Source organism: Melanotaenia boesemani, chromosome 7, assembly GCF_017639745.1.
Source record: "Melanotaenia boesemani isolate fMelBoe1 chromosome 7, fMelBoe1.pri, whole genome shotgun sequence".
NCBI classification, from domain to species: Eukaryota; Metazoa; Chordata; class Actinopteri; order Atheriniformes; family Melanotaeniidae; genus Melanotaenia; species Melanotaenia boesemani.
Window position 1 is genome coordinate 23,783,792 of NC_055688.1, and position 25,909 is coordinate 23,809,700.

The window sequence follows — 25,909 nt, forward strand, 5'->3', positions numbered from 1 at the left end:
CTTTTCTTAAATTGCAGACAAGTTCAAAATGTGACTATTATCCTGACTTTAAAAATGCTTGGTCTTGTCCTTTTACTAATCCCCTTTTTAAAATTAAATTAAATGTTTGCATAGGCTACATTCTTTCATTGTCTCTAATTTATCTAGTCTTGTATGAAATCATAGAGGACTGGATCTGGCTCTGGGAAGAAGGGAGGAAGCACCCCATGGACAGGTCACCAGTCCATCACAGGCCTCCAATTTAATTTAACTGAATTTGATTAGCAGTGATAATTGAATTTTCTAGATCTTATCTATGGAACTGAATCCACAGTGATAATGTCCCATGATCACAACATCATGAAAAAGCTTTCCTGTAACTTTTTCACCTCATACATTATTCATAACATCACAGACAACATATTACCATATATGTGATTTTGTCCAAATTTGACAGTGGAACCCTGTAAGTAAGCAGATCACAGGCTGGGACTTGTCAAAACAAAGTGGACCTAAGGTAACCATTGAGAGCAGAGTGTATCCATGGAGAGATTACAACTACAAAGAAATCCCGGTCAGCTAATGACAGCATGCAGTACTCAAGATACACTATCTTGCAACACATAGGGAACACAGCCTGATATTTACCATTACCATAGCAACTCGTCATAGCTAATCTTTTTGGAATTTCCCATAGCGCGTGCTCCCTTGCATACTCATGCACACAGATTTTGCGTGCAAAAAAGCATATGCCAATGATTCAGACAGGCAAGCTACTCCTTTGGTACAGAACACAATGCAAGTGGAAAAAAGGGGAATGAGGGGCAGATGAATTGTGGTTTCCACTGCAAGTTGTGAGTCAGGAACACGAGGGAGTGAACAAAAAAAAAAAAAAAAAAGAAGAGACTATTCTGGGATGTGGATGGCTGCTATAGCAACATAATAAGCAAGGCAAGGGAGCATGAATGTTTCCATAGTAATGCCTTGCGTGTGTGTGTGTGTGTGTATGTGGATAAATATCACATGCTACTAAGCAGTTTGTAATATAGTAAGGAAATATACTCTACTTTGTTTCAAAAGGTTTGTCACTGTTTTGGAGAGGATGATCCCCTCCAACCTTCCTGTCTGTGTAATTTGCTGTGAACAGTCAGCACACAAGACTCTGCTGGAACACCTTTCACAGGTTAGCTCTTGCCATTGCTGCAACATTGTGCAAACTGAGTAATCAATTTAAGTTATATTACTGTTAGGCAATTGCTTTATCCAGGCTGCTCTTATGAAACAGAAGATTACAGCTCATCTTTTTCTTTTTGAATGTAACTTCTTTGCTATGTATCCTTTGGGAATGACCCCCTGACCAGAAAAAAAAGACATAAAATAAAAATAATACAGAAAAGGCTAATTAAATATGCCTGAAGTGAAGCTATATTTTAGTTTTAACATGTTATCCCCAGGAAGAGAACTCCAAACATGTGTTAATTTATGGAGACACAAATACCTCTTTGTTGACATTTATGTGAACTATTTCTTTACGACCAATTACTGATCTGAACTATTGATCAAACTGAAGCGATAAGATGCTTCTCCTTCCTGTGACCTCCCATCTGCTGCACTTCAACACAAGCAGATATGTTCCTGAACGGTACATTCCAGTCATAGCTATAAATGTCCCAACACTGCAGTTCTTTCTATGTGTGGGATGTAAACCACCAGCAAGTCAATACATGAAGTCAGGTTGGGGTACCTATTTGCTCAGAAACCTCTGTCAGGTCTGAACGGCCTCTTTCCAAACAGAGCATTGCAAGAGGTTGTCTATAAAACGCTTTAAAAACAAGTGAAGTGAAGCAGGTACACCGATACTTGTGTCAATTATGGGAAGGTAAAGAGTTGCTTAAGGCAATTTCATACACACCCAAACTGTAATTGTAGTGAAAGCCTACTTTTTTTCAATTTCATATTAACCAACATGTGTGTTTTGCAGGTAGGACAGACACAATTTTAGTTGTAATTGTTAACCTTTTTTAAGGGCAGTGGATCAGTATTTTTTAGGGGTAGTGATCAGTAATTTTGCTCATAGTAATCATGGGAGTGCATTGTTACAGTTTTGCTTTAGTTTGACAACATGCATGCCCCACCTCCAGATTCTGGTAACATGAGCCAAATGCAACTCTGGGGTTTCATACCCAAAAGTGCAGGGGCTGCCTGTTTTCCCTCTGTGCTTTTACTCCTCTCTTCCCTCAAGTTATGTCACTCCACTCCCACATTTACATTTTGTGTCAGAGCTATGAAAACTCACCAATAAAATACTATTTAATAATCACTCCTCATAGTAACAGCTGTATCAGCTTTTGAAAGTTACTTGCAGGTGCAGCCATGTCTGCTTGGTACTACTGATATTACACTATCTCTTCTTCCCTTGCCTTCTTTAGCTATTTCCCCTCAGCAGCCTCACCTTTGACCTCCCTCATTCCATTCCAGTACTGAATTACTTTGCTATGTTTCAGTGCCATGGAAAAATGTGCAGCTCACACCCTTTAAATACACTAATGGGAAGAAATGTCCAAGGTAATTTTTCTCAACTAAAGCACTTGGACATACTGTAGTAGATATGCATTTAAAAGGCTCATAATTCCTGTGTGTCATAAATTTTCCTTTATTGGATTTTTAGTTTAGTATTCATGTCCCTGGCTATACCTCCAATGCAATAAGACATGCAAAAACAAGTAGCCCTTAGAAGCTGACTGTAAAGGATGCATTTTGCCATTATTTTGCATGTGTTAGAAGGATCTAAAGCATCTAGAGTTAACTACCATCTTTGAGTTGGGCTCAAGGGAAATCCCATAAAATGCTAGAGGTGGACCATGTAGTTGTGTACTGTTGTTCTATCTGCCTAGAAACACCCCTTCAACCAACCGATAACAATGACACTCTTTGAATTGCCCGTTATGCTTCATTTCCACATGTGAGTCATCCAACTGTCCAGTCATTCCTTCAGGACTCTGTGATCTCTAATAGGTTTGCGAAACACTTCCTTCTGTATTTCCCTCCCCCATTGCCTTGAGTATGATAAATACATCAAAAATAAATTCAAGTTTCATAATGGATGTGCAGTTACATCAAAGTTGACAGTAGATGTCAGAAGTGTCCCATACAATCTCCTGCTAAATAGAAAATGTGCAAACTCAACAGCTAAACCAGGTAGCCAAAGTAGTAAACAGTTTAGTAACTTGTCAGCCTTGGCATGATGATTGCCAGCCTAGAAATCTGACTGCCTAGATAAAGGTCTGTCTATTCCAGGGGTTTCCATCTTAGAGATGCAAGTGGTTAGCCTCTCCATGTTAACCCAGAGCCAAGGCAATGAATGACCAATAGCTGCATGAGTTACCACCCGAGTATGATGAGTAGTTCTTATTTTTCACACAAGACCACTAAGTTACCGTTGTCTGCTTGTCAGTGATTGGCTGGATGTTATATACCACCTCTGTATGTGGAACAGTGGGTACTAGTTCTGGTTTGGTCTATTGCATGGGCACTGTGATTGACTGGTAACCTCTCCAACAGGTACTCTGTGTCTTGTCTGATGGTGGTTAAGATAGGATAAGATATAGAATGAAGTTTAATTGAAATTAAAATAAATTAAATTCAATCAAATTAATTGAATGCAATGCAATAGAAGCAGTAGTGCAGTCTGTGGGCAGAGAAGAGTACTGAAGGAGAAGGCAGCATTTACAACACAAATGAAGACTGTGGAATTTATTATATAAAACTGTTATTGAAGGCATGTAGAAACTGGATGGTTGGAACAGAAACACTGTGCTTCCAGTTTGTACTGTAACATAAATAGTTTAAATTCCACTTAAATAAATGCTACACATCGAAGTACATATATCTAACAATTTAATGATTTTCCATTCATCCTGTTATACCAGACATGATGTAAAATATCTATGATAATCATTCTGGATCATTTTTACTAATATACATACACATGTATGTGTAAATTATGTGTAAATTAAGAAAGCACCAAAATAGTTATTCATATGCAGTGCATTAAGGTTATTTAGAAAACACCATGTTGGATTTCAGTGACTGACTTCCCTCTTCCAAGCCCTTCACTGGCTTCCTCACCCTTTTCCAGATGTGTGTCTTGTGCCACCAGATGCTCGGCACATGCATGCCATACCTAAAGCTCCTACTGAGGGCTGACAGCCACACAGGGACCTTGTGTGGCGAAACAACACACCCTCTCTGTGTTCAACTCTCACCAGCGCTTCAAGTACTTTTAAGTCCCCCACCCCCGTTCTTCTGGAAGGACATAGAAGAATGTCCACAGAGTAAGGATCAGAGAGGAAGGAAAACGTAGCGAGTGTGTGGCGAAGAGAGAATTGAAAACCAGGGGAGGGAGGTTGGCAAGACGAAGAGAAAATGTTGCTGTTGGCAGAGGACTGCTTATTGTTCTTGTGTCTTGCTTTAGTTTTGCCATTTAACTGTGAAGCTCCTCTTTACAAACAAGAGGCAGAATATTACAAGAACTTTATCTGATTTTGCTCAATAAACTATCCTGAAAAAGATTAAAACTGCACGAGACCTGTTCACATTCATCTCATGTTTGGTTGCATGATGAAGAATCTTGTGTAACGCAGCTACTTCAGCCATTCAAGGGTTATCCACCAGCAGTGTTGTAACTGCAGCAAAGCTGTGGGTGAAGTCGAAGTTATTTGCTCAAGTTACAGCCCTCTTCCACCGTGATCCACAGGATGGGTGAGTCATGTGTTCAAGGACTTCAGCGCTTGGCTGTTGTGGGAACATTTCCATTTTCTGATTTCCATGAGACCACAGAACAAACTAAAATGGCTTCCCTGATTCAACACTGTGGTGGGAGATGGTTGCGCCAAAATGATCTTGAATCACGCTTAGTAAGTAGGAAAAAATGACATTGACTCACTCTGGGATCAGTTCTCTCTTGTGCATCTCTCATCTTTGTGGGGATGTGTGAAGCAACAGAAAGCCCCAACACCCACCCAAAAGCTTCTAAACTTTAGAATTTAACAGAGAAAGTGGTTAAACTACAGCTATATGTAATAAACTTTGCAAAGCATGGAAAGCTGATGCTCAAAGATCATGTGAATTCTACATTGACTGCGTGAGGCAGTCCAGGTGTTCTATTTTACCTGTAGCCATAGTACAACAAACAGTGAAGCACCAAGCAAACATCTAGGATAAGCCAGGGCAGGTGTGGGAACAGTGAACAACAAATGCTTCAAACTTTTATACAAACCTACTTATGATTTATTTTGGGTGTGTCTAATGAAACGAAGAGCTTTGTCTGCACAGCACAAAGTCTTGACAAATATTTATATGAAGCAATCATCTTCACAAAGGGCCAGTTTTACCTTTTAAATATTCGTTTGACCAAGAAAACACTTAATGAAAAGGAAAAAAAAAAACAATAAAGAGGAAGCGTGAGCATGATGTGCCCCTTAAGAGAAATGCATCCTTCCTCTTAAGTGAATCCAACTTGCAGAAGTAAGATCTAAAACAGCTCAGGGTAGGGTGTGGCTGCCACATGCATGTTTATTTAGCAACCTTTTGTATAAATGATTCTTAAATCCATAAACTAAACTGCTTATATACAAATTGGACTAGAAAAGTAACAAGTGGCTAAACTTGAAAATCAGCCCACCATTGCAGCAAAGTATTTCCATAGCTTAGAGTGGACATACTCCACCAATCACCATTAAATATTCAATGTGTGGTTATTACCTGTGACAAGGTGGAAGTCATGTATTTGGCAAAGTTGGTTTGTCTGTCAGCAACATAATTCGAAACGTTAGGGGCGAATTTTGATGTAATTTATAGCAAATCGCAGGAAATAGAATGAGGAACAAGTGATTAGATTTTGGGGTGAAGAATTCTTCACTGTGGGGGAAATAGCTCTAATTGTAAAATTATCCCCAACTCAAAGAGAATGCCCTCAATCATTGGCAAAAAAGATAAAAAAAAATTGATGGCTTGGCAGAGGTCTGTGCTCCGAATGCTTCTAGTTAATAAAATTATTTCAAATCAATTTGACTTGACTTGGGTGAATTTTATGACACTTTTGTTTTTCTAATATCTGAATAGAAGGAATCTTTAAAAAAAAAAAACATGGAAATAACCTGAGCTTTTTTTTCCCAGCCTTCTTCTTACAAAATCAGAAATCTGTGGTTCTAAGCAGAAGAAATTAGGATCTGCACTAACAGAGCTCTGGCTAATTTTGTGTTGGATGCGCCCCATTCAAAACAGACTAAAGTGAAGTCTTTGTCTGCCCCCTACAGGGATTACAGGATAGTGAAACAAGTAACTGATAATTTCCTGTAAAACTCTAAAATTATATAAACTTTCTGTAATAGTTTCCCCACTGGTGCTAGAGCCCAAATTCTACTCAAAGAGGAACTTGAATTGCACGTTTTTAGATTAAAACCATTTCACAGATGTGCTCTGAAAGTTTCAGCATCCATCAGTACTGCTGCTTGTATGATAAAATATCAGCTCATCAGTGCACATTTATGTACATAGATTTACTCATCTTTTTTTAAAAGTTGTTTTCTTCTATTTTATAAGCTTTTATGGCATTCAGTGCAGAATTTCATTGTTCAGGGAAACTTGTTTCCCTTACTGGGCAAATGACAAACACTTTGAGTCTTGAGTAAAAAAGGTCGGATACACCAATCCACTGCAATTATTTCAACCGTCTATTCATTTTAGATTCAAGGTGCAAAACTTAACATTTCTATGGAAAATCTGACCGAATAAAGTATTCATCTAAATGATAAAAAGTTAGGTTGCACTTTTGGATGGAAACTAAACTGTATATTGATGAAATACAAATCATGAAAAACATTTACTGACGTCACACAACACAAGTTAAATCCCCTAAAAGGCTTTGAGGGAAGTTCTTTATTTCGCAGATCAAACAACAGAAAACCAGTTTGGGGGCCACTGAGACAAAATTCACTCGTCTTCAAACACCGTCATTCCAAGTCATTTTTGCAGCAAAGCAAGCACATGTGGCTGAAAGTCCTTATTTAAAGTGTAAGAGGGAAAACAGAGTGCTTTAGTTCGATTGTCTCTGCGTCCTCTCACTTGAAGATCTTGCCCTGGTTGAAAGCTTTTCCAACATTTTTGAAATCTCCTTCCCAGGCAAAGTACTCCTTTACCATGGTCTTGCAATCCTCGCTGTTTGGATCCAGCTTGCGCCAGTCGTAGGACTCATAATCAATTTGCCAGTCTTCAGACAGCTAGAAGGGAAGAAAAAGGAAAAAAAAAAAAAATACTGAAACACACTGTGTAAACTTCAGTTTGTATAAGCAAAGCATGTAAAACTACCGATCAGATTACTGATTCACCCCATTCTGCAGGCAGCAGCTCAACCATCACATGGTTTCCATTCAAATGCAGCAAAGCAAGCTGTGCCACGCATCTCAGGTGAAAGGTGAAAAACACTACCACCCTAACAAAGCACATTACACTAGCTGCTATTTTCTAATCATAACCCTCTCACCAGTGTCAGCTAGATGCACACAAACACTCTCTACTGAACATCTCCTCGCATCTGAAACCTTTCCAACTTTTTTCTACCCTGCTGTAACAGAAGCCCTATCTTGCTCTTATTTAAAGAAGTCTTTGTAAACTGGATGAGGAGAATTTGCGGAGTTTGTCAAATACCTTGACTAGTCAAGAGAACTGATATAGGAAAGACCACCAACTCCCTTCATCCCTCCATGGAAAAACTAATTCCATCTAGAAAAGTGCCACAAAAATGCTGCTTTGAGAGACTGCATGTCACCAGGACCAAGAATAAAACTTGAACGAATAAATAAATAATCTAGGACAAACTTAAAACTTAACACAGTCATCTGTGGGATCCCACAGCCCAATGTCACAGCTATGGTTTATAGAACAGGTCTTATAAAGCATGTATGGGGCTGTAAAAGCACCAATAAGTTATAAAAATCTGCATTACAGAAATTCAAGTAGCAGGACAAATGTAACCATGTTTACAATAAGAATAAGACTGTCCTTCAATATTGAGGAATGCTTGTTTTCCTCCTTTTGCATTTTTCTTTTTATGAATCTGGCATTAATATAAGTTTTAGTGCCACATAATATTCTGTATAAGTGTAATAAATTATGATAGGGAATTAACACAAGCCATTTATTCATTTAAAAAGGTTCAGAGGACAGAACTGGGGATGCAAATCACAAGTTTAATTTTAAAAAATTATATAATTTAATGAACAATGAGAATGTTTGTCAATATTAAATACTGCCACGAAACAATTTTGATTCAAGACTAAACGACCAATGAGACGATGTCGCATGCTGGATTTAACCCAATCACTTCCATTCAAATAGAAAAAAAAAAGTACTTTGTTTTATGAGCAAAGTCAGAAATGTAAAAACAAACGAGTAGCTTTTCTGCGTTGTTAAAGCAGGATAGTGTAAAACGTGGTCATAAAATATTTTTAGAACTTCGTTATAAAAACCAACGGTAGTACAGTCTATCATAAGTACAACAAAAAGCAAATCATACAAATATACTGATGCCTAGTCAATATCTTAACTTTGGATCAATGTTATTATACTGATCTTTTAAGTGTGTTGATGTAGACGGATGTGTTATTACACCCAAACAGAAGCCACCCAATAAAACATGTACGGCTGTTTTTTGTTTGACATCTGGTGTGGTTGGCAGCTGCCACACTGGTGGGACTTTGCTACTCTGAAAACATTGGAAGACATTTTCCGGCTGGATCAATCTTGCTATATAGCACAAACACTTAACTTATATTTAAAGTTGAAGATCCATCTTCTCCTCCCCTTCCAATAAAGTGTTTTTTTTTTTTTAAAAAAAAAAAAAAAAAAAAAAAAAGGTCTTAAATGGACAGAACAGCAGATTATCAACCTTTCATAGAAACTATTAATTCTATTCTATGAATAAAATTAAAAATTGTCTTAAGTGCAATAACATCTTAAATTTATCAAACGTGTAGGCTAACACATGCTCACAAGTGTATGCTGTTGATCTTACATTCCAAAGCACCATATTCACACCCATTTATGGTCATTTGCATTCAGAAACGCCCTCAATGGATTTTGTGTTCCTCCCAGGAGTGAGGGAAAGGGGAAAAACCAGAAATGCTAGAGTTTGAAGGCAAACCAAACATCTGTTTAGTTAACTTAATTATAAATTTATGGTTCATGCCATAAATGATGCCATACTGTGTTTTACACAAATGACGATAGATTTAAAGCACACTTAAAACTTTAAGAGTCTAAGAAATATTTAACAATCTCTAAAACAATAGTGAATAGTAAGGAAAAAAAAAAGATGAACACTGCATGACAGAAATGCAGTGAACTATTTAGAATCAAGGAAAGATCCCCGTTATAAATTTTAAAGAAATAAATTGATGTTGAACTAAGAAAATATAGTGTTGCAGCACATAGACGAGACCCAGCCGCAACTAGAGGACAAAACCTAAACTGAACTTCCGTCCTTATACGTTTTATTTTTATTCTGTACGGCTCTTTGGTGTACCTTGGCTGCTTTTAAAACGTACTATGTGAAAAGTGACATGATTCAACAAAACTCGCACACGTACATTTCCAGTATGACTGCAGATGCAGCTCCGTCCCTTTTTATTTCAGAGGAAATTGTTGCATTTGGGGCACAGAGAAAAGACTGCATCCAACAAAGATTGTGTAATTCAGCTCAGTGATTGTTAGGAAATGCCTGACCCGTCTCCTGGTGACCAATAACCCATTTCTATTTGCACTGGAATAATTTGCAAAGTTAGTCCAACTCTGTAACACTAGTTCAAATCATGCTAAAATCTAACAGGATCTCTTCTTGGAAGCATCATCTGATCAGAAGTCACTATGATCTCAACAGCAGCATATCAGCTCTGAAGGTGCGTGCACTGCGGAGTGCACTGTGAGAAAGCGTGATAAAAACAAGATCGTGTCATTTGTAAGTTCGGAAGACAATTAGGCTACAGGTCTGTTTAGAAACATCATTACTAAATAACTTGCGCACATTCCTAAGTGCAAGTAGGTGAACTCCACACTTTCATGTGGAAATTAATACAAATCTGTGCATAAGCACAGTTAATAAATGATGACCCAGAAATCTTTGAAGGCAACCACCAAACCTCCTTAATAAGGAACAAATCTTCACATAACTGCAAAAAGAAAAACAACCAAGCGTCTAAATCTGTAAGCAAATCTTCAGACGTACTTTATTAATCCCAGCCTGGGAAACTTTGCATTAGCCGGACTCGCATCCAAAAGTACAATATCACCAAGTTTAAGTACCTGTTTAATTCAGCCAAAGATATAGACCCAAAACAGTTAACTTTTTTTTTTTTTTTACCTACAATATCTGCAGTTTGAATTTTAGATCTTGAACTTGCACATTGTTACACATAGGGGGGGGGGGGGGTCTACTGAACTATGTCACAACCTGAACTAATTGCTGTCGTCTCCACACATTCTACTTTTCATAACCTACAAAAAACCCCAGCAGCAACTGCAGATTGTCAAACTGAATCCAGTTTGTGGCCACAGCATGAACCAGCCTTTTACTCACTGAATCAGAGACGACTGGGATGAATATGGTCCAGAGTTTCTCTTCCCCCGTCTGATTAAGACTTGGTGCCATGAGTGGACACTGCCTTGCCCAATGACAGGGGATTACACTGGAAATCTGACTAAGCAACGCACCTTGACTACATTTGCTATTATCAGATACGATATTCTGTCAGAATAGATCATTTGCTGGTAAGATGGTCTCTGCACTATCACTAGAATAATTAAATGAGCCTTCATTCATTCTGGTCTAATTTTCTGGAAGTCTATTCCTAAAAAAAAAAGTTTGCTTCAGTGTCTGTTACAAGCAGAGTAAAATCATTAAATCAGATGAAGTTTAGATTTATTAAAAATGTCCTTTCCAGTTTTATAATAAGCATCTAATCCCATTTTCCTTTTTACTCTATAATGCTGTTGTATGTACACCTGTTTTCTTTTTTTTTTAAAGTGATGTTAAAAACCAACCAAATCCAGACCAGGTTAAAGTTTGATTTTAATATTTACAGCTTCAGAGGATCATAAAAAAAAGTAAAATAAAAAAAAATAAATAAATACAAAAAAGGGATGTTTGCACTTTCTTATACTTACAGTGAACGCCAGATCCTGGCCTCTGAAGACCCAGATGCCAGAGATGCTGCTGTCGTTGTTGGTGCCAAAAAGGATGACACTGGCAAAGGCATTCTTTCTGAGTTTGTCGAGGCGTTGGAACATTCCTGTGAAGACCAGTGACATGATGGGTATTTTATCAACACCACAGCTTTGTCCTTAATTCAGTGAAAAGTCACAACCTTTATCCAAAGCTAACAAATCTCGTGTCTCAAGCTTGTAATCGACTTTAGTGTGACAAATCTTAGTGATGAGCCAACCCAATGTCACACGCAGCCAAAAACTGAAGCACGTGTACATTATTTATACAGATTTTAATAGTAGAAGTCTAAAGTTTAATGTGACCACAGCATGAACCAGCCCTTTACTCACTGAAACAGAGATGACTGGGATGAATATGGTTCTAGTTTCTCTTCCCCCATCTGATTAAGACTTAGTGCCATGATGGGACACTGCCTTGCCCAATGACAGGGGATGCCTGCTATTCTCCTAATTTCCCTCATCTGAATGCAAAGCACACCTAATACAAACAATATTGTGTACCCTTAGAAAAATAATCCCTTTCTCCCCCCAGAAGATCTGCAACCAATAATTTTTTTCCTAAACAAATCCTGCTCTCAATCACATGGTACATATCTGCTACAGCACTGTCCCATTTGGAGAAAAATATACTGCAAAACAAGTTATTTTTCTAGGGCTGCTGCAACACCATCACTGAACAGAGAGCTCCATGAGATCCACCCTCAATTCTAAATAAGAAAAAACACTGATGTACAAAATGGACAATACAAAAATTCGCTTTCCATTTGTCTCTTTAAGTACTTTCCCTCCTGGTGACCATTCCAAGATGGTTTAATATTTGCTTACTTTCTAAACAAATGCTGGTTTTAGAACCCCCCCACAGTCCATTTTTCATTTTCCTTACGAGATTTTATAATTCCTGTAACAAAAAAAGAGGCCAACACAAAGTTTTTCTGAATTCTTTTAAACTCTGCACAAAAAGGGGAGGAGGATAATAAACATATTGTGTTAATAGAAAAATGGTTGACTTACCTGTGATAAGGTTGCAGCTCTTGAAGGTAAGCGTGAGCTCCTCTGGGTATTTGTACTGACCATACCAGATCGAGTATCCTTCCCGGTCAAAGTTTTCCCAGAAATGAGGAAGGGCAACTGTCAAGGTGTCCTCATTGGAATACTTTCTCTTGAACTCATCCATGACAAATGTGCTTGAAAAGCAAAAAACAAAACAAAAACAATAAAAAAGTTTTTCCCAGGACAGAAAGTTCAGGACATGAATCAGGTCATGCAGGGTTGAACTTTAAAACCGTTCTGGGAGCACACCTACAGAATCTCCCAAAATGAAATAAGTTTCTGGCTGTCACAACATTAAAAGTCGACTTTAGAGAATAAAGTCTTAACCTAAGTATTTATAACAAACTACTGAAGCACTGCTCCCAGTAACATTTGCACACCAGCGAGCTATTGTGCTCTTGAATTTTGTGGCCACAGCATGAACCAGCCTTTTACTCACTGAATCAGAGACGACTGGGATGAATATGGTCCAGAGTTTCTCTTCCCCCGTCTGATTAAGACTTGGTGCCATGAGTGGACACTGCCTTGCCCAATGACAGGGGTCCTATTTTCCCTTTAGGGAAATAGGCCAATTTTCTAGTGGAATCCAATACTTTTTCCATCCAATCTATGATCTCCCCCCCACACACACACCCTACACTTAGATTTCCAGTTTAATATACCAAGAAAAGCTTCAAATGCACCACAGGAGTCAGTTTTTACCTACTTTGAGGTTGAGCTTATCATGGAAACAACCTAGTGATTAGCACCAATCAGAACTTGCAGATTACTGACCCTACGGCTGGGTTATAAAAATCAATTGAAATAAATCCAATATTGAGTCATAACACTTGGGAGACTGATTTTTTTTTTTTTTTTTTTTTTTTTTTTTAAATGTCCTCATTTCCATTATTGTGACCCTACTCTCCCGTGACTCGGCAAGATCTTTGCATACACACACCTGGTTTCCTCTGTGTCACCTCGGGCCAAAATCAGCTTCTCTTGCCAAGATAATGTCAAGTTCAGCGTTTTAGCGCTCACATTAGCAACTAACACTGAGACCACGGCACTTATACTAGCAACTAACGCGAACAGGCGCCGTCACGCAAGCAGCTTAAAATAAATCCAATATGGTCATTTAAAGCCACATTTTCTCTAGAACATGTTTCCACTTCATCCTTTTATCCAACAGTAACAGTCTGACGCTATTTATCCGATTTACATGACGGCAGGTCATAGCTTCTATCTGTGTCCACGGCAGTGAGCACATACTCAGACACGTGCGCGCACACTCAGGTTTAAGTCAGGACAGAGTGCATGTGTCCGAAAACATGTCAACCAGCTGAAAATCAGACAAAAATATGAGTTTTTCTAAATTCTCTTAGGAAGCTGAAGATGGAAGCATGTTGCTCCAGTGAGAAGCAGATGGGAGTATTTCTCCTGCTCCGATAGCGTCACAGTCGTCACGACAACGCGCACAGCTGAATAAGCTGAATCTACCTTCATTGAAAGAAATTTAAGAAAAATTAATGTAGATTTATCAGATCAGATTACTACAGTAATTTGATTATTCCCAGTGTTTTATAAAAGTTATCTGAGAACATCTTTAATATTTAAGAAAAACAGGTGGTGTTACACAATTAGCTGTAAATGAATAGATATCGAATTTAAACAAAACGGAATCAAAATGGGCTGTTGTGAATCGAATCGATTGAGGAAATCAGTGACGATACCCAGCCCAGCCCTGACCCACAAAGTTTCAGTGTTCTTTAGATAAGGAGTGAGACTTGTATATTACCTCTTTGGCAGGTGTGCAAAGGGGTCCTTAGCTTTGGGTTCTGAAGCCAAAACAGCATCACAGTCATCCATTTCTTCTTCTTCTGCAGCAGGTTTCTTCTCTTCCTTTTTCTTTTCTTTCTTCTCCTGGGGCTTGGCTGCTTCTTTTCCTCCCTTCTCTTTCTTGGCTGGTGCCTCTTTCTTGGGCTGCATCTCAGCAAACTTCTTGGCTAGAAAAAACATTTTAAGATTTTACAATAACCTAAAATGTTGCACACTTACAGCTCACTAATGTTTTAAGCTTTATCTAAATTATACAAAGTGCTTTACAAAAGGCTTCTTAGTCACCCAGATATACCAACACTCACATTTCTTGTACATGTCCACTCAATAGTCTGTGTTTGCAAATTGGCTGCATACATGCAAAGTTAATACATTGAGCCATTTTATTACATAATCTCAGATGCTAAAACGACTAGTTAATTGTGATATAAAGCAACTACACATGTACTTTGAAATTGCTAAGTATGCTCTTGGGACCACTACTTGGATGAGTGCTCCTCCTGATCTTACTGCTAGTGACTCACCATCAAACTGGGCCATCTTTTCACACAGTTTAACTTCTCCAAGAACAGCCTTGAACTGAGGCTGGTTGACACAGGTGACAAACCAGCGGTTCACATTGGCATATGGCTGACGGAAGGAAGGCTCCAAGACCTACACGGGATAGAAAAGTGAGAGTGTCTTATGGAGAAAATCATGTCTTTCTTTAATAAATGTCAAAACCACCCAGTGTCTGGTTGTTTGCATGATTTGTCCACTGTGTGAATGTCAAACCTGTTTGTAAAGCCAGAGCATGGAGCAGACCACAGTAATGTCAGCAAGGCTGACCCTCTCCCCCACAAGGAAAGTGCGGGTGTTCAGGTGTTGGTTCAGCATTCCAAGGATCCTCTTCACATCCTCCTTGGCCTGCTCTGTAGCCTGGGGGGGAAAAAAAAAAAAAAAAAAAAAAAAAAAAAACTTTTAAATCCAGCCACGTCAACATGTTCTACTCTGGCCTGCCGTCTACCTTCATTTACACCTAACAAATAATCACTGCGGCCTTTACTTCCACAAGAAAACAATGAGCTGCATACCTGCTTGTTGAACTGCATGATTCCCAGAGTGGGGAAGACCCATGCACTGGCTGGTGGGATGATCTCAGAGTCAGCGAAGCTCACCCACTGCAGTACCTGTGCTGCTGCCTGAGGAGTGGAGCCACGCAGGGCATCACTGCTCACTGTGGTTGGAAAGTAAAACGTCATGTTTTTAAAGATCAGCAAAACCAATTGATAAATCATTCTGCATTTTATGGTAAAGAAAGAACTTAATGCATGAACTTTTCATTTCAGGACAAACGTAAGATGAAACTGTATAAATGGCTAGAGAAAAATACCCATTTATTTTTTGATTGACATTGACATTTTGATTTTTTTTAACATTTAAACCTGTCAAAAGGGCTAAATTTCATTTAAATTGGCACCCAAAAAAAAAAGCAAACATGTTTAAACTGAATGTTTTGTTGCTCTTTTACCACAACTTTCAGAAGGGAAATTTAAACCTTGTTAATCTAACAACTTCTAACTCAGTTTCTTGGATGGACACCCAAAACATATGGAACAGAATGAGACTTACAGTAGTGAGCAATGGCATTACTCTCAAACAGACAGAAGCCGTCATCTCCCTGGTAGGCAGGTACCTATAAACAATGACAGAGTTTTGGTTAAATTTACAGAGAGAAACAAGCAGTTTCTGGGCAAATGTGTTTGTTAAACAAAAATAAGATTCTCTTTTTGTATTTTGTAACTGACAACATCTGAGCGACAATGGTATTGATTAATTCGCTCACCTTGCCCAGAGGGAAGTTATTGAGGAAGGCAGGGGCACGGTTTGTCTGTCCGAAGGTGAAGGCAGGGGGGGTACTGGCAACTTTGAGGCGTGCACCACTGTACTGGGCCGCAATCTGGGCCTTGAAGGCCCGCCAGTTCTCTGGATATGTGAACAGAGTCTGAAAGGAAAGGAAACAAAACTATTTACAAATCCAAAACACATAGCAAACTACTCAACACATAAATTTCCTAAATTTTCCTCAAGGAAGGCTCATGTGGCTTGATAATGCCTTTGTGGCAATGGCTATTATATACAAATATATTTAATCTGGTCAAAAACTGCTGAAATTTTGTAACAGGATCAGATGTCCGGAATGGGAGTCAATCTAACATCTTAAAACGGTTAAGGAGCAACGTGGCTTCAATGGTCCTCACCAATAAAGCCACCCCATAGAGATGCTCCACCATATATGGATGACTGTGCAAAGGAGAAACGCAAAGGAGAATGAAAACGTCAGCAAAATAAACTGATTAATGTGTCTTTGCATTAACTATTCTACTTTAATGTGTCAACAATTAAGAGTTGTGTTCACGTGGATTTTAACTTGTTTTAAACGCTAACTAGTCGTTATTTTTGGCTATTAAACTGGAGACTTGCAGCTCTTTTAAACTGACAGGCCATACTTGAATACAAATAAAAAGGACTTCCGTCCCAAAGTCGGACAAAGTCGTCTCTAAATGTGGACACACGATGTAATATTCTCAAACAAGTAAGGTAACGTGGCACTACTCAAAGCTAGTCATTCCAGTGCATTGTAAGGATAGCAAAGCTAACCTCATACTGAAGACTACATGGCATTTTTTTCATAAATAAACCCTACAAAGCCCACAAAACATCAAGATAGTCTTATTTGCTTTACAGAGGACTCGGAGAGAGTTCAGATGGTTCTGATATCACGCGGATTGCAACAATAAACTTTGAAGAAAGCCCCATAGCTGCCCATATCTCCATCTTACTCACCCCTGCCGCCATCTTCAGGACGAGAGAAAGAAAGAACGACGGCGTGCTTCAGTGACGTATTTACGACCACAAAACGTGCGCGCTCTTGAAATTTCCGCGTTCACATTTAACCTCATGGAGACAGGTTTCATTTAGAAATCAGTAAACTTCAGCTGGAACAGCTGTAGCAGTCTGATGTGTCCTTTTGATTTTCATTTTCGAGATAATTAAACAGTTACAGACAAAACCGTAAGAACAAATAAAATGCTTTATTACAGAACACATAAAAAAAGTCTTACACCATAGGTGCTACATGAAGAGAATTTTTTAAAATATTCTTTTCTGCAATATCCTCTTGCCATCAGTTTCGAAATGTCATTTGTTTACAAAAAAGAAAAAAGAAATACATTACAAAAAAACTGAAGTAACTATGGTGCTTTACTAGCAATTACCATGCCATATCTGTAAATGTAGAAAAAAAATTAATTTCAACAAGGACTTAACTAGGCTACATCATAAAATGCCCCGTTGAGATACTTCACTGAGACCAATCAGCTCACAAGACCTGAAAATAAAGTATAGAAGGTTAAGTTCAACAGCCAATCACACAACAGAAAATTACACTTAAAATTACACAAAAAAATTACACAAAAAATAAAAATAAAAACCACAGTTGTTCCTGTGCAGATTGTCCAGGTGTATTGTGGTCTCATTCAAATACTCACCCAGATAATCATCCATGAGAGATCCAATGGCAAACTAAAAACAAAGGAACAACTTGTTAGATTGTTTAGTATTACATGAAGTGTGGCAAACAGGAACAAACTTTTTTTTGCTGTTTTTGTACATGGTTTTGTGATCTACAGCATGTGTTTTAAGACGCTTACAATGTCATTCTTGTCCACTCTTGTTCCCACAATCTTTAGACGGATCTCATCATCTTGCTGGATTACAATGTCCTTTAAAATGAGAGAAGAAAACATTAATAAATTCCAGACTTAGCAAAGTAAAACAACTAGAGAGGAACATGATGACATTTATGTTTCTATGATGCATGTTTGTTTTCTTAAAAATATTATTGCTAATGCAAGTGAAATTATCATTCCTAGATAACTGCTCATCTTATTTAAAATTTTAAGAAAAACAAGGAAATATTCCTCAGGAAACACTAGTAAGATGGTTATTTCAACTAATGACACGAAATCATTAATATGAAAAGATTTATACCTCATCAACTGTCTTATAACAAGGTGGGTTAGAATTGGGGTCAAATTCCATTTCTGAAGGGATGGACTGCAAAAAGAACATTACTCATTAAATAAAACACATTTGATATACAATAAAAACTTAATTTTGTATACAAAAAATGACAGTGGTAAATGAAGTCTGGCTATAGATGATAAACTCACTCACATGACGAGAGATGAAGCAAGACATTGGACCTATTTCTGTGAACAGTCCAACCTACAAGAAACAGATAGAAAAAATACATTCAGAAAGATTTGTCAGAAATCACTACAGAAAAAATCTACTTCAAGGATGTGCACTTACACAGAGAATTTTGTTTGTTTATTGAGATGTAGCATGTTTTTCACCACATTATGCATTTTAGGCAAGGCAAGGCAACACATGCACTCAGCTATTATTGGGTTTACCCAAAATAACATGAAATATAATAAAACAATATAATAAAACAAATTATACAAAAGGAAAAACAAAAACAACATACAAGTAGTGATTATCATTTTCTCTGAAATGAATCAAATTATTTGTAAAATCAAAATCAGACACATTGAATCCATTTTGTCCAGTAGGAAGAGATTAGCTCCAACTTAAAGCTGACAAAAGCGGTTGTCTTTTCCATACTATTCATGCAGGGTTGGGCTTTCCTGTAAGAGCTTTTTCTTGGTTATTGCTTTTTGTGGTGCAACCAGCAGAATGTTCATTTGATATTTGTCTTTTTTTGGCTAATTACATTGAGAATTTCCACTGTTGTAACAATCATGAAATTTTATTTTATAATAAACCGTCAGAAAATAATATCTAATCAAGAATTTATTATCAATTTTTTTTATTTTCATTTAATGTCACTATGAATTTTAAATTATTGCTAACATCAGTTTTTATTGCCACAGTCTTGTTGCAAAACAATAATAATAAAAAAAATAATAACTGCCAGCTCCAAGTTACTGGGCTCTAGTGTTTTTCTATTAATATATAGGAAAATGTGCTAACTAAAATCTAGTTCACTCTACTAGATTTTAAGCTCCATTTCACACTGCAGACAAATGCCTCAGATATGAAGCACAGTCACAGGTCCATCGGTGGTCATCAATCATTATGTGTGAGCAAGCACACTGTGGCCAATGAGAGGACAACATACAGGGTGAAATCCAGAAAAGGAAAATAAGCATAAAGCAAACAAGACAGAGAGAATGGTAAGATGCCATAGTATGCTTGGGAAACTGAACAGAATTTGGATGAACTTTGATGAGAACATCCACACATCTTCTAAGTACCCAGTGTATGATATTGTGGCAGACTCCAGAGAGAGAAGCGGTATAAAGAGAAACTGCAAGTTCTTTTTAACAACCAGCTCAGCAAAACAGTGAATAACCATGCGCAGTATCATGTATGGTGTAAATTTAATGATGAGAGAGACAGCTGTCTGCCTTAAAGTTGTAACTGTTAACATGGATTAGTCACACAAATCAGGCATTAAGTCTGGCAAATAATCTTCTACTGTGCAACTAACTAGGACTTAGTTTTAGTGTATTGAAACATATATGTGTTTTGTATATGATATGTTTTCGTTTTATTGTTCAGCTTGTCGGTCAGTGTTGTGTTTAAACTGCTCTATAAATAAATGGGATTGGACTTCAAAACTTATAATCAAAAGAAAAGTGTGGTTTACAGTGTGAATCATACAATAGTCCAAAGGTGTTGAACATCTTGGTGTTTGAACTTGTTGCATTAATGTCAAATAATTATCAGTTAATAATACTGATCTCTGAGGGCAGAAATGGTGCAACAAAGAGGGCACTGAGGACATTTTAAAATGTTGTCAAACCTCTTACTTTTAAATAAAAATTAAACACAGCATTGCCTATTTAACAGAAGACAAAGTGAGATGAGGCAGCAAGACCACAGCGAGAATCAGCAAATCATCATCATTAAAACAAACTTGTTCCAGCTTAAAAGAAATTGAATTATATTGCAATCCTGTGCTATAATGAGTCTCACCTTGTTAACCTGAGTAACTACAGCATCCACCACTTCTCCTTTGAATGGGCGGAACACAATAGCCTTGTATTTGACTGGATAGAGGACAAAACCTCTGCCTGGCTGGATTACACCTGCCCCAATGTTGTCAATAGTGGTGACTGCAATGACAAAGCCATACCTGGGAAATAGAAAGAATCGACAAATAATGTTAAATTTTTCTATGTAAGAAGGAAAATAATATTGTTAACAAAGGAGACTGTCATTTATGTTTAAACTGTGAAATATGATGTAAACTGTCATCACAAAACTCATCGTTTTAGCCCCAAATTAAAACAGGACAAACTGATCTGCAAGAAAAACGTGCAGTTAGTATTATCTATATAACTGAGGTGCAGTTACTCACTTTCCAGTACAGGTACCCTCCACTTCTGTGAAAAGCTTCTGCTTCACGGTGTTGAGTAGGTTGGGACCGAAATATCTTGGATGTAGTAGGATTTCGTGTTCCAAAGAAATCTATGAACAGAAATGAACGAGTTTATTAGTGAGTTTCCCTTTTTAATGAGCAGCACAACGTTACACTTTTGCAACGCTGTCCATCTCAATAAGCAATAATTATTGTGATCCTGGGAATATTCCGGAAGATCAACACTGAAAGACACAAACAATTTATCTTCTTTCTGTAGCACTACAAAGGCAGCAAAGATAGGCAAATTAGGAAAGTTCTGCAAGACTGTCACCATCAACATCACCATGCTACATAAACAATAATAAATAAAGCATCCTTATATCAAAATTACCCCGTCAATACTAAAAGAATAATATACATACTAACATGGTAAAACATTTCTGCCGCAGTCCTCAAGCTCTCCTTAATATGTTTTTTTTTAATATTATCCAAACGGCTTTTCACAAACTGAATAGACTCGCTAAAGCCTGTCGCTTTTTGCTCGTTATAGTCTCTTCCGGGTCAAACCAGTGTTGGCGAACTTTTGTTCCCACTCAAAATTTTCCTCGTTGAATGAATTGAATTGTAGAATTTTGTTTAAATTAATTTTTTCCAATTGTTGTTTTTTGTTTGTTTGTTTGTTTGTTGACTATCTTAAATGTTAATTAATTTATTTACGCCGCTTACTGGCTGTTAACAGTTTAATAAACAATCATAAACGACCCATGACAACCACAGGGACGTAGTCGGTCACACATAGCACCCTCTGGCGTTGAGGAGGATTCAACGCACAACAACAGGCGTGACTCGATGCTGCACTTTCATTGGGCAATTTCACTCGACTCTTAACATCTGACATACAAACGAAGCAAAAGCAACATACTTAACTCAAGACGGGAAATAAACTGTTTACGATAACCTACAGAGAAGAGGAGTAACCCGTAGGCGTCTTAAACTTGGCAGGCTTTATGTATAGCTTTGTTGTTGTTGCTGTAGCATTATTTACACGCTCTAAAGGATTTGTTTGACTTCCTTAATAATAATTCTGGTATACACTGTCTGCGCTGACTGAGGCTAAAATTAATCCCCAACCAGTCTTGTTTTCAGCTGACTGACATGGCGTGTAACATCGTTTCCAAACTGCTTCGTCCTTCTGCGTTCACACAACTTGTAAGCTGATGAACACATTTGCCGTTGTTCTTGTTAGATTTCTGTGGTGTTTGGACTGGTTCCACGTTGTGCTTCTGTCCAAGGGGGATTTATGCGACTCTCCTGCTCTGTGTGCAGGCGTCTCTCCGCTCAGGCCGCCTGTTTCGAGGAAAGGCGGCTGTGCTGACGGTGACCAGACAGTCTTCCAGCGAGCCTCCTCCGGAGAAAATCAGTCGCTATCCGATTCCCTACAAGAAAGACTTGCCTTATGATATAGTAGAGCTTATGGAGGAAGTGGAGTCAAAGGTAAAATAATAATAAGTGATGCATTTAACTTGACTGTGCAGATTGACATAATCTACCAAACCGACTCTTACAGGGAGGCTTTTTGCCCAATGTCTTCAAAGTCCTCTCTCACAGACCAGCAGAGTTCAGAGCCTTCTTCGCGTACTACAATGAACTCATGAACAAGGAGACAGGTGTGTGTTTTTACAGCAATCCAACACAATAGAATAGAATATCTTCTTCTTTATTGCACTGCCAACTACTTGTGTGTTTGTGTGTGAGTTTGGACAGATGTGCATTTTGAATTTGCACTGAATGAATTAACGTTTTAGTTTCTTTCAGAAATTACCTAGCCTTTTAACAACAGTAGTCACACTCCACATCAGCACTTTGATACACTGTCTAGCGATAAAAAAATAAAAGAAAGACAAAACACTTAGCTTTGACTAAATAAGACATTGTTTCAGTAAGTTTGTTCTGGCACGTTAATTTTTTTAATGAGAATTTCATGTTTTCATATATATATATATATATATATATATATATATATATGTATGTCCAAAGACATGCATGTTAGGTTAGGTTAATTGGTGACACTAAATTTTCCGTAGGGAGTGAGTGTGAGTGTGAATGGTTGTTTGTCTACTTCTGTGTTGGCCCTGCAATGGACTGGTGACCTGTCCTGGGTGTACCCTGCCTATCACCTGGTAAAATGCTGGGATAGGCTCCAGCTTACCCACGACCCAAATGAATGAATGAATATATATTTGTTGTATCATAGTATAAACTTTGGCTATAACAAATATGGGGAAAAAAAACAAAACAAAACATAGCCACTAACCCTAACAAAATCTTTCGGGATCTGTTTCAGTGCAGAAAGCTTGTGTAACACCCTGCATGGGGGATTTATGAGGAAAATCCTGTTAATGTAACAGAACTCCACTTAGCCTGAAACAACATGGCGCATTTAGATCCCAACCAGCTTTGATGTATGCTACTTAAAAGTTGTGTGAATGTGTGTTTATTGCTCCGGGATGTATTGTCCTCCAGGCAGGTTAACAAAGGCAGACCGGGAGCTGATCGTAGTGGCAACCAGTATCCACAACAAGTGTCTTTACTGTGTGGTCTCACACAGCGCGCTGCATCGCATCTACTCGAAGAAACCCAGTCTTTCTGATCAGGTATAATCCTTTAGCAACTTCCACAACTTACATTTGCACTACTAATTATAATAGAGTTGTAGGATGCAGTTAAGGCATTTATGTCTTTTCAGAAAGAAATCGGCTCTCATTCTCTCATTCATACTCTCAAATTTTGTCCTTATATATGTGTTTTATTTTCTATTTTGTTAAATACTTGCTTTAGAAAAAACAAAAATGGTTTATATTGAACTTCCTGAGCCCTACCAGCAACCCAGAATCTCCACAGCTTGAACTCAGAATGATTTCTCCAACATACAGTTCCATTACAATACAGGAAACTTCCAGCATACAATGTAATTTGTTTTTCACTTTCTTCTTTGTATAGTTCTCCATCTTTTCTTATTATCTCTGCATACTTATGGAGACTTACTGAATAACTAAAGCCTTTTCCACACATGAACACCAGAGGTTTTCAGGGAAACTGGATGGTTGTTCGAGAGTTTTTACACAGTTGATGTTCACACAAGCACATCACAGCTGGAGGCTTTCTGCTAGAGATGTGCTCTCCAGGCTGTGAATGTGAGGAAGGAGATCTGGGGTGAATACAGTGTGCAAGAGGCAGTGTGTGGTGCAGAAATGATCCTGTAGAAACAGTTTTCCAGACAACACATTGAGAATAGCAGACATGGCTCCTTGCTGTGTTGACGTGAGTGCTGCTTTTGTCTCCATGTTTCCACAACAGCAAAGAGAAAGGTGCAGAAAGGTCAGAAGAAAGGACAAACTCCCACCAGCACAGCTTTTGCAAATCCTCAAGAATATTGACTGACTTGTTCATGTATCTGGTACACCTGCTGATATCCCAGAGATTTTACTAGAAGTTTAAGTGGAAAGATCTTAGCAAGAAGTCCACAGGAGATGATGTGGACATGCCACCAATCCACAACATCTCTACCACTTTTTAGGACTCCAATGCATTTAAGGAAGCAGCTTTTAATAAGCTGTCTCTCTACTTTCAGGTTGTTGTGAACTACAAGAATGCTGAGCTCACACCTCGGGAACACGCCATGCTGGACTTTGCGATGGCTGTGTGTCGCTGTGACACCATCACAGAGCAGCATTTTCAGCATCTGGAGGAAGCTGGCTTTGATCGCGAGGACGCCTGGGACATTGCAGCCATCGCTGCTTTTTTTGCCATGTCCAACAGACTTGCCCACCTCACAGACATGAGGCCAAACCTTGAATTTTTCAACATGGGCCGCGTACCACGGGACAAGAGCAAAGACAAGGCAGGAAATGACAAATGAAAAGCAAAAACATGTTACAGACAAGATTGTCTGATGGCAAGATGCATTTATGACTGAATATGTTCTTCTGCAGCCAAAATATTCTCTGTTCTGTTTTTTTTTTTCTTTGTTTCCAGCCTTTTTTCATGTATGGTGACACGCAGCATTAGATCTACAGCTGTGCAGCCAAAAAGTGGTAGAAACTGAGCATTAATACTAAAATTTGTCAGAATTACCTGAGATCACATTTTTAGATTCCACATGAATTTAACAGATCCAGTTTTGGCATGTAGAACTAAAACAAACATGACTGATGTTGAAGTCTCTCTCAGGCAGACAGAATTGACAATCCTTGTGTACAAATGTACAGTACATGTGACTTTAGCCTTTAAAAACTGTGAAGAAACATGAAGGAGATAATAAGGTAGTATGAGATGTTTATTTTTGTGTGTGTTTGTTATTGGGTCCTGTTTGGATTTATTGGCAACAGAATTCAAGTCCTTTCCCACTGTGTTATACTATTATTAATATGTACATTTATCTTCATATTAAGAATTCCCACTGGTTTATTTGACTCGTGTCTTATGGTGGAGAGATTCAGACTAATTAACAATAATTCAGTTCTATAGATGTCAGTAAATTGACCTGGTTTGTGTTCAGTACCTCTAATGAAACAATCTTCCAACACTGAATTTTATGGTAAGTGTTCAGTTTAGTATTCACTGGTTGAAAGTGCACTTTGTTATTATTTTAAGTTTGAATGGTAAACAGCTTTCCCAAGCCTTTCACATATCTTCTTAATAAACTGTGGAAAAAATCTTTAAATTTTTTACTTGAAGATATTTATTATCACCTCATATATATATATATAGGTTAACCTATAACCAATATACCTCATGCTCATATTTTAAACGGTTAAGGCACTGCTTTTAGGGATGAAGTAGTGTGCAGAGATAAAAAAAAAATTTGTATTCCTGATGAAGTATTGTATATCACCACTAGATGGCACTATTTCACTATTTCATAGTAGATATTGAATATACACTATAGGACCTGAAAACACAATATTAGTATGATCATATACCCATAAAAGAAGAAGATAATGCAATGAGATGTTTCAAACAAAATCAACATTTTTTACTTAATATGTTACTTAATATAAAAATGCAGGAAAAAAAGTGGATTCCACATAATTATGAGATGAATCGCTGTCCTTTACTTCAGGCCTTTGTTTTGCAACATTTTCTTCCAAAGTTTCCCATCTAAACTTATACAAGTCCAACACAGCTACAGGTTACTGAAGATAACTTTCTATGATGTGTGTATGGAAGTGTTATGCATAGACATGAACAGACCTATAGTGAACTTGTGTCAGTTTTTAGAATCACAAATTGTGGCTCCGTATCAGGACAATCTGAAAGTTATTCAGTTTGAAAGTCATTCTGATT

General features: G+C 37.9%; 3 protein-coding genes across 5 annotated transcripts; 1 reads left to right on the forward strand and 2 right to left on the reverse strand.

Moving 5' to 3' along the window:
• Positions 1–6,885: 6,885 nt before the first annotated feature.
• eef1g (eukaryotic translation elongation factor 1 gamma) lies at positions 6,886–17,026 on the reverse strand. Of its 2 annotated transcripts, XM_041989769.1 has the most exons (11): positions 16,853–16,946; positions 16,368–16,410; positions 15,953–16,111; positions 15,739–15,802; positions 15,201–15,343; positions 14,902–15,045; positions 14,652–14,781; positions 14,087–14,294; positions 12,271–12,443; positions 11,200–11,324; positions 6,886–7,259 (listed from the first exon to the last, which is right to left on the reverse strand). In XM_041989769.1, the coding sequence occupies exons 1-11, from the start codon at positions 16,942–16,944 to the stop codon at positions 7,101–7,103; spliced, it is 1,440 nt and encodes a 479-aa protein (XP_041845703.1). In that variant the 5' UTR covers positions 16,945–16,946; the 3' UTR covers positions 6,886–7,100. The 2 variants fall into 2 exon arrangements, with proteins under 2 accessions (XP_041845703.1, XP_041845704.1); XM_041989770.1 differs by lacking the exons at positions 16,368–16,410; positions 16,853–16,946 and adding an exon at positions 16,954–17,026.
• A 156-nt stretch (positions 17,027–17,182) lies between these two features.
• Positions 17,183–21,205, reverse strand: polr2g (RNA polymerase II subunit G). The gene is made up of 8 exons (XM_041989774.1): positions 20,990–21,205; positions 20,561–20,670; positions 20,176–20,335; positions 18,346–18,396; positions 18,160–18,225; positions 17,820–17,891; positions 17,658–17,691; positions 17,183–17,497 (listed from the first exon to the last, which is right to left on the reverse strand). Exons 1-8 carry the CDS (start codon positions 20,999–21,001, stop codon positions 17,484–17,486), a joined length of 519 nt encoding a protein of 172 aa, XP_041845708.1. The 5' UTR covers positions 21,002–21,205; the 3' UTR covers positions 17,183–17,483.
• Positions 21,206–21,376: 171 nt separating this feature from the next.
• On the forward strand, positions 21,377–25,280 carry si:ch211-175m2.5 (uncharacterized protein LOC568697 homolog). 2 transcript variants are annotated; one of them, XM_041989773.1, is made up of 6 exons: positions 21,377–21,772; positions 21,890–22,057; positions 22,131–22,230; positions 23,087–23,217; positions 24,195–24,528; positions 24,924–25,280. In XM_041989773.1, exons 1-5 carry the CDS (start codon positions 21,719–21,721, stop codon positions 24,480–24,482), a joined length of 741 nt encoding a protein of 246 aa, XP_041845707.1. In that variant the 5' UTR covers positions 21,377–21,718; the 3' UTR covers positions 24,483–24,528; positions 24,924–25,280. The 2 variants fall into 2 exon arrangements, with proteins under 2 accessions (XP_041845707.1, XP_041845705.1); XM_041989771.1 differs by having other exon boundaries at positions 21,378–21,772; positions 24,195–25,280.
• Positions 25,281–25,909: the final 629 nt, after the last annotated feature.

Excerpts from the sequence above, each read along its gene's own strand:
- eef1g (XM_041989769.1), bottom strand. The coding sequence starts at position 16,944 with ATGGAGATATGGGCAGCTATGGGGCTTTCTTCAAAGTTTATTGTTGCA. Across the intron at positions 15,046-15,200 it reads TCATGCAGTTCAACAAGCAG|GCTACAGAGCAGGCCAAGGA; the intron begins GTATGCAGCTCA and ends TTTCCCCCCCAG. Across the intron at positions 12,444-14,086 it reads TTTGCACACCTGCCAAAGAG|CACATTTGTCATGGATGAGT; the intron begins GTAATATACAAG and ends TTGCTTTTCAAG.
- polr2g (XM_041989774.1), bottom strand. Across the intron at positions 17,892-18,159 it reads GTTATAAGACAGTTGATGAG|GACATTGTAATCCAGCAAGA; the intron begins GTATAAATCTTT and ends CTCATTTTAAAG. Across the intron at positions 17,692-17,819 it reads GAGTGGACAAGAATGACATT|TTTGCCATTGGATCTCTCAT; the intron begins GTAAGCGTCTTA and ends CTTTGTTTTTAG.
- si:ch211-175m2.5 (XM_041989773.1), top strand. The coding sequence starts at position 21,719 with ATGGCGTGTAACATCGTTTCCAAACTGCTTCGTCCTTCTGCGTTCACA. Across the intron at positions 21,773-21,889 it reads CTTCTGCGTTCACACAACTT|GCGTCTCTCCGCTCAGGCCG; the intron begins GTAAGCTGATGA and ends CTCTGTGTGCAG. Across the intron at positions 23,218-24,194 it reads AACCCAGTCTTTCTGATCAG|GTTGTTGTGAACTACAAGAA; the intron begins GTATAATCCTTT and ends CTCTACTTTCAG.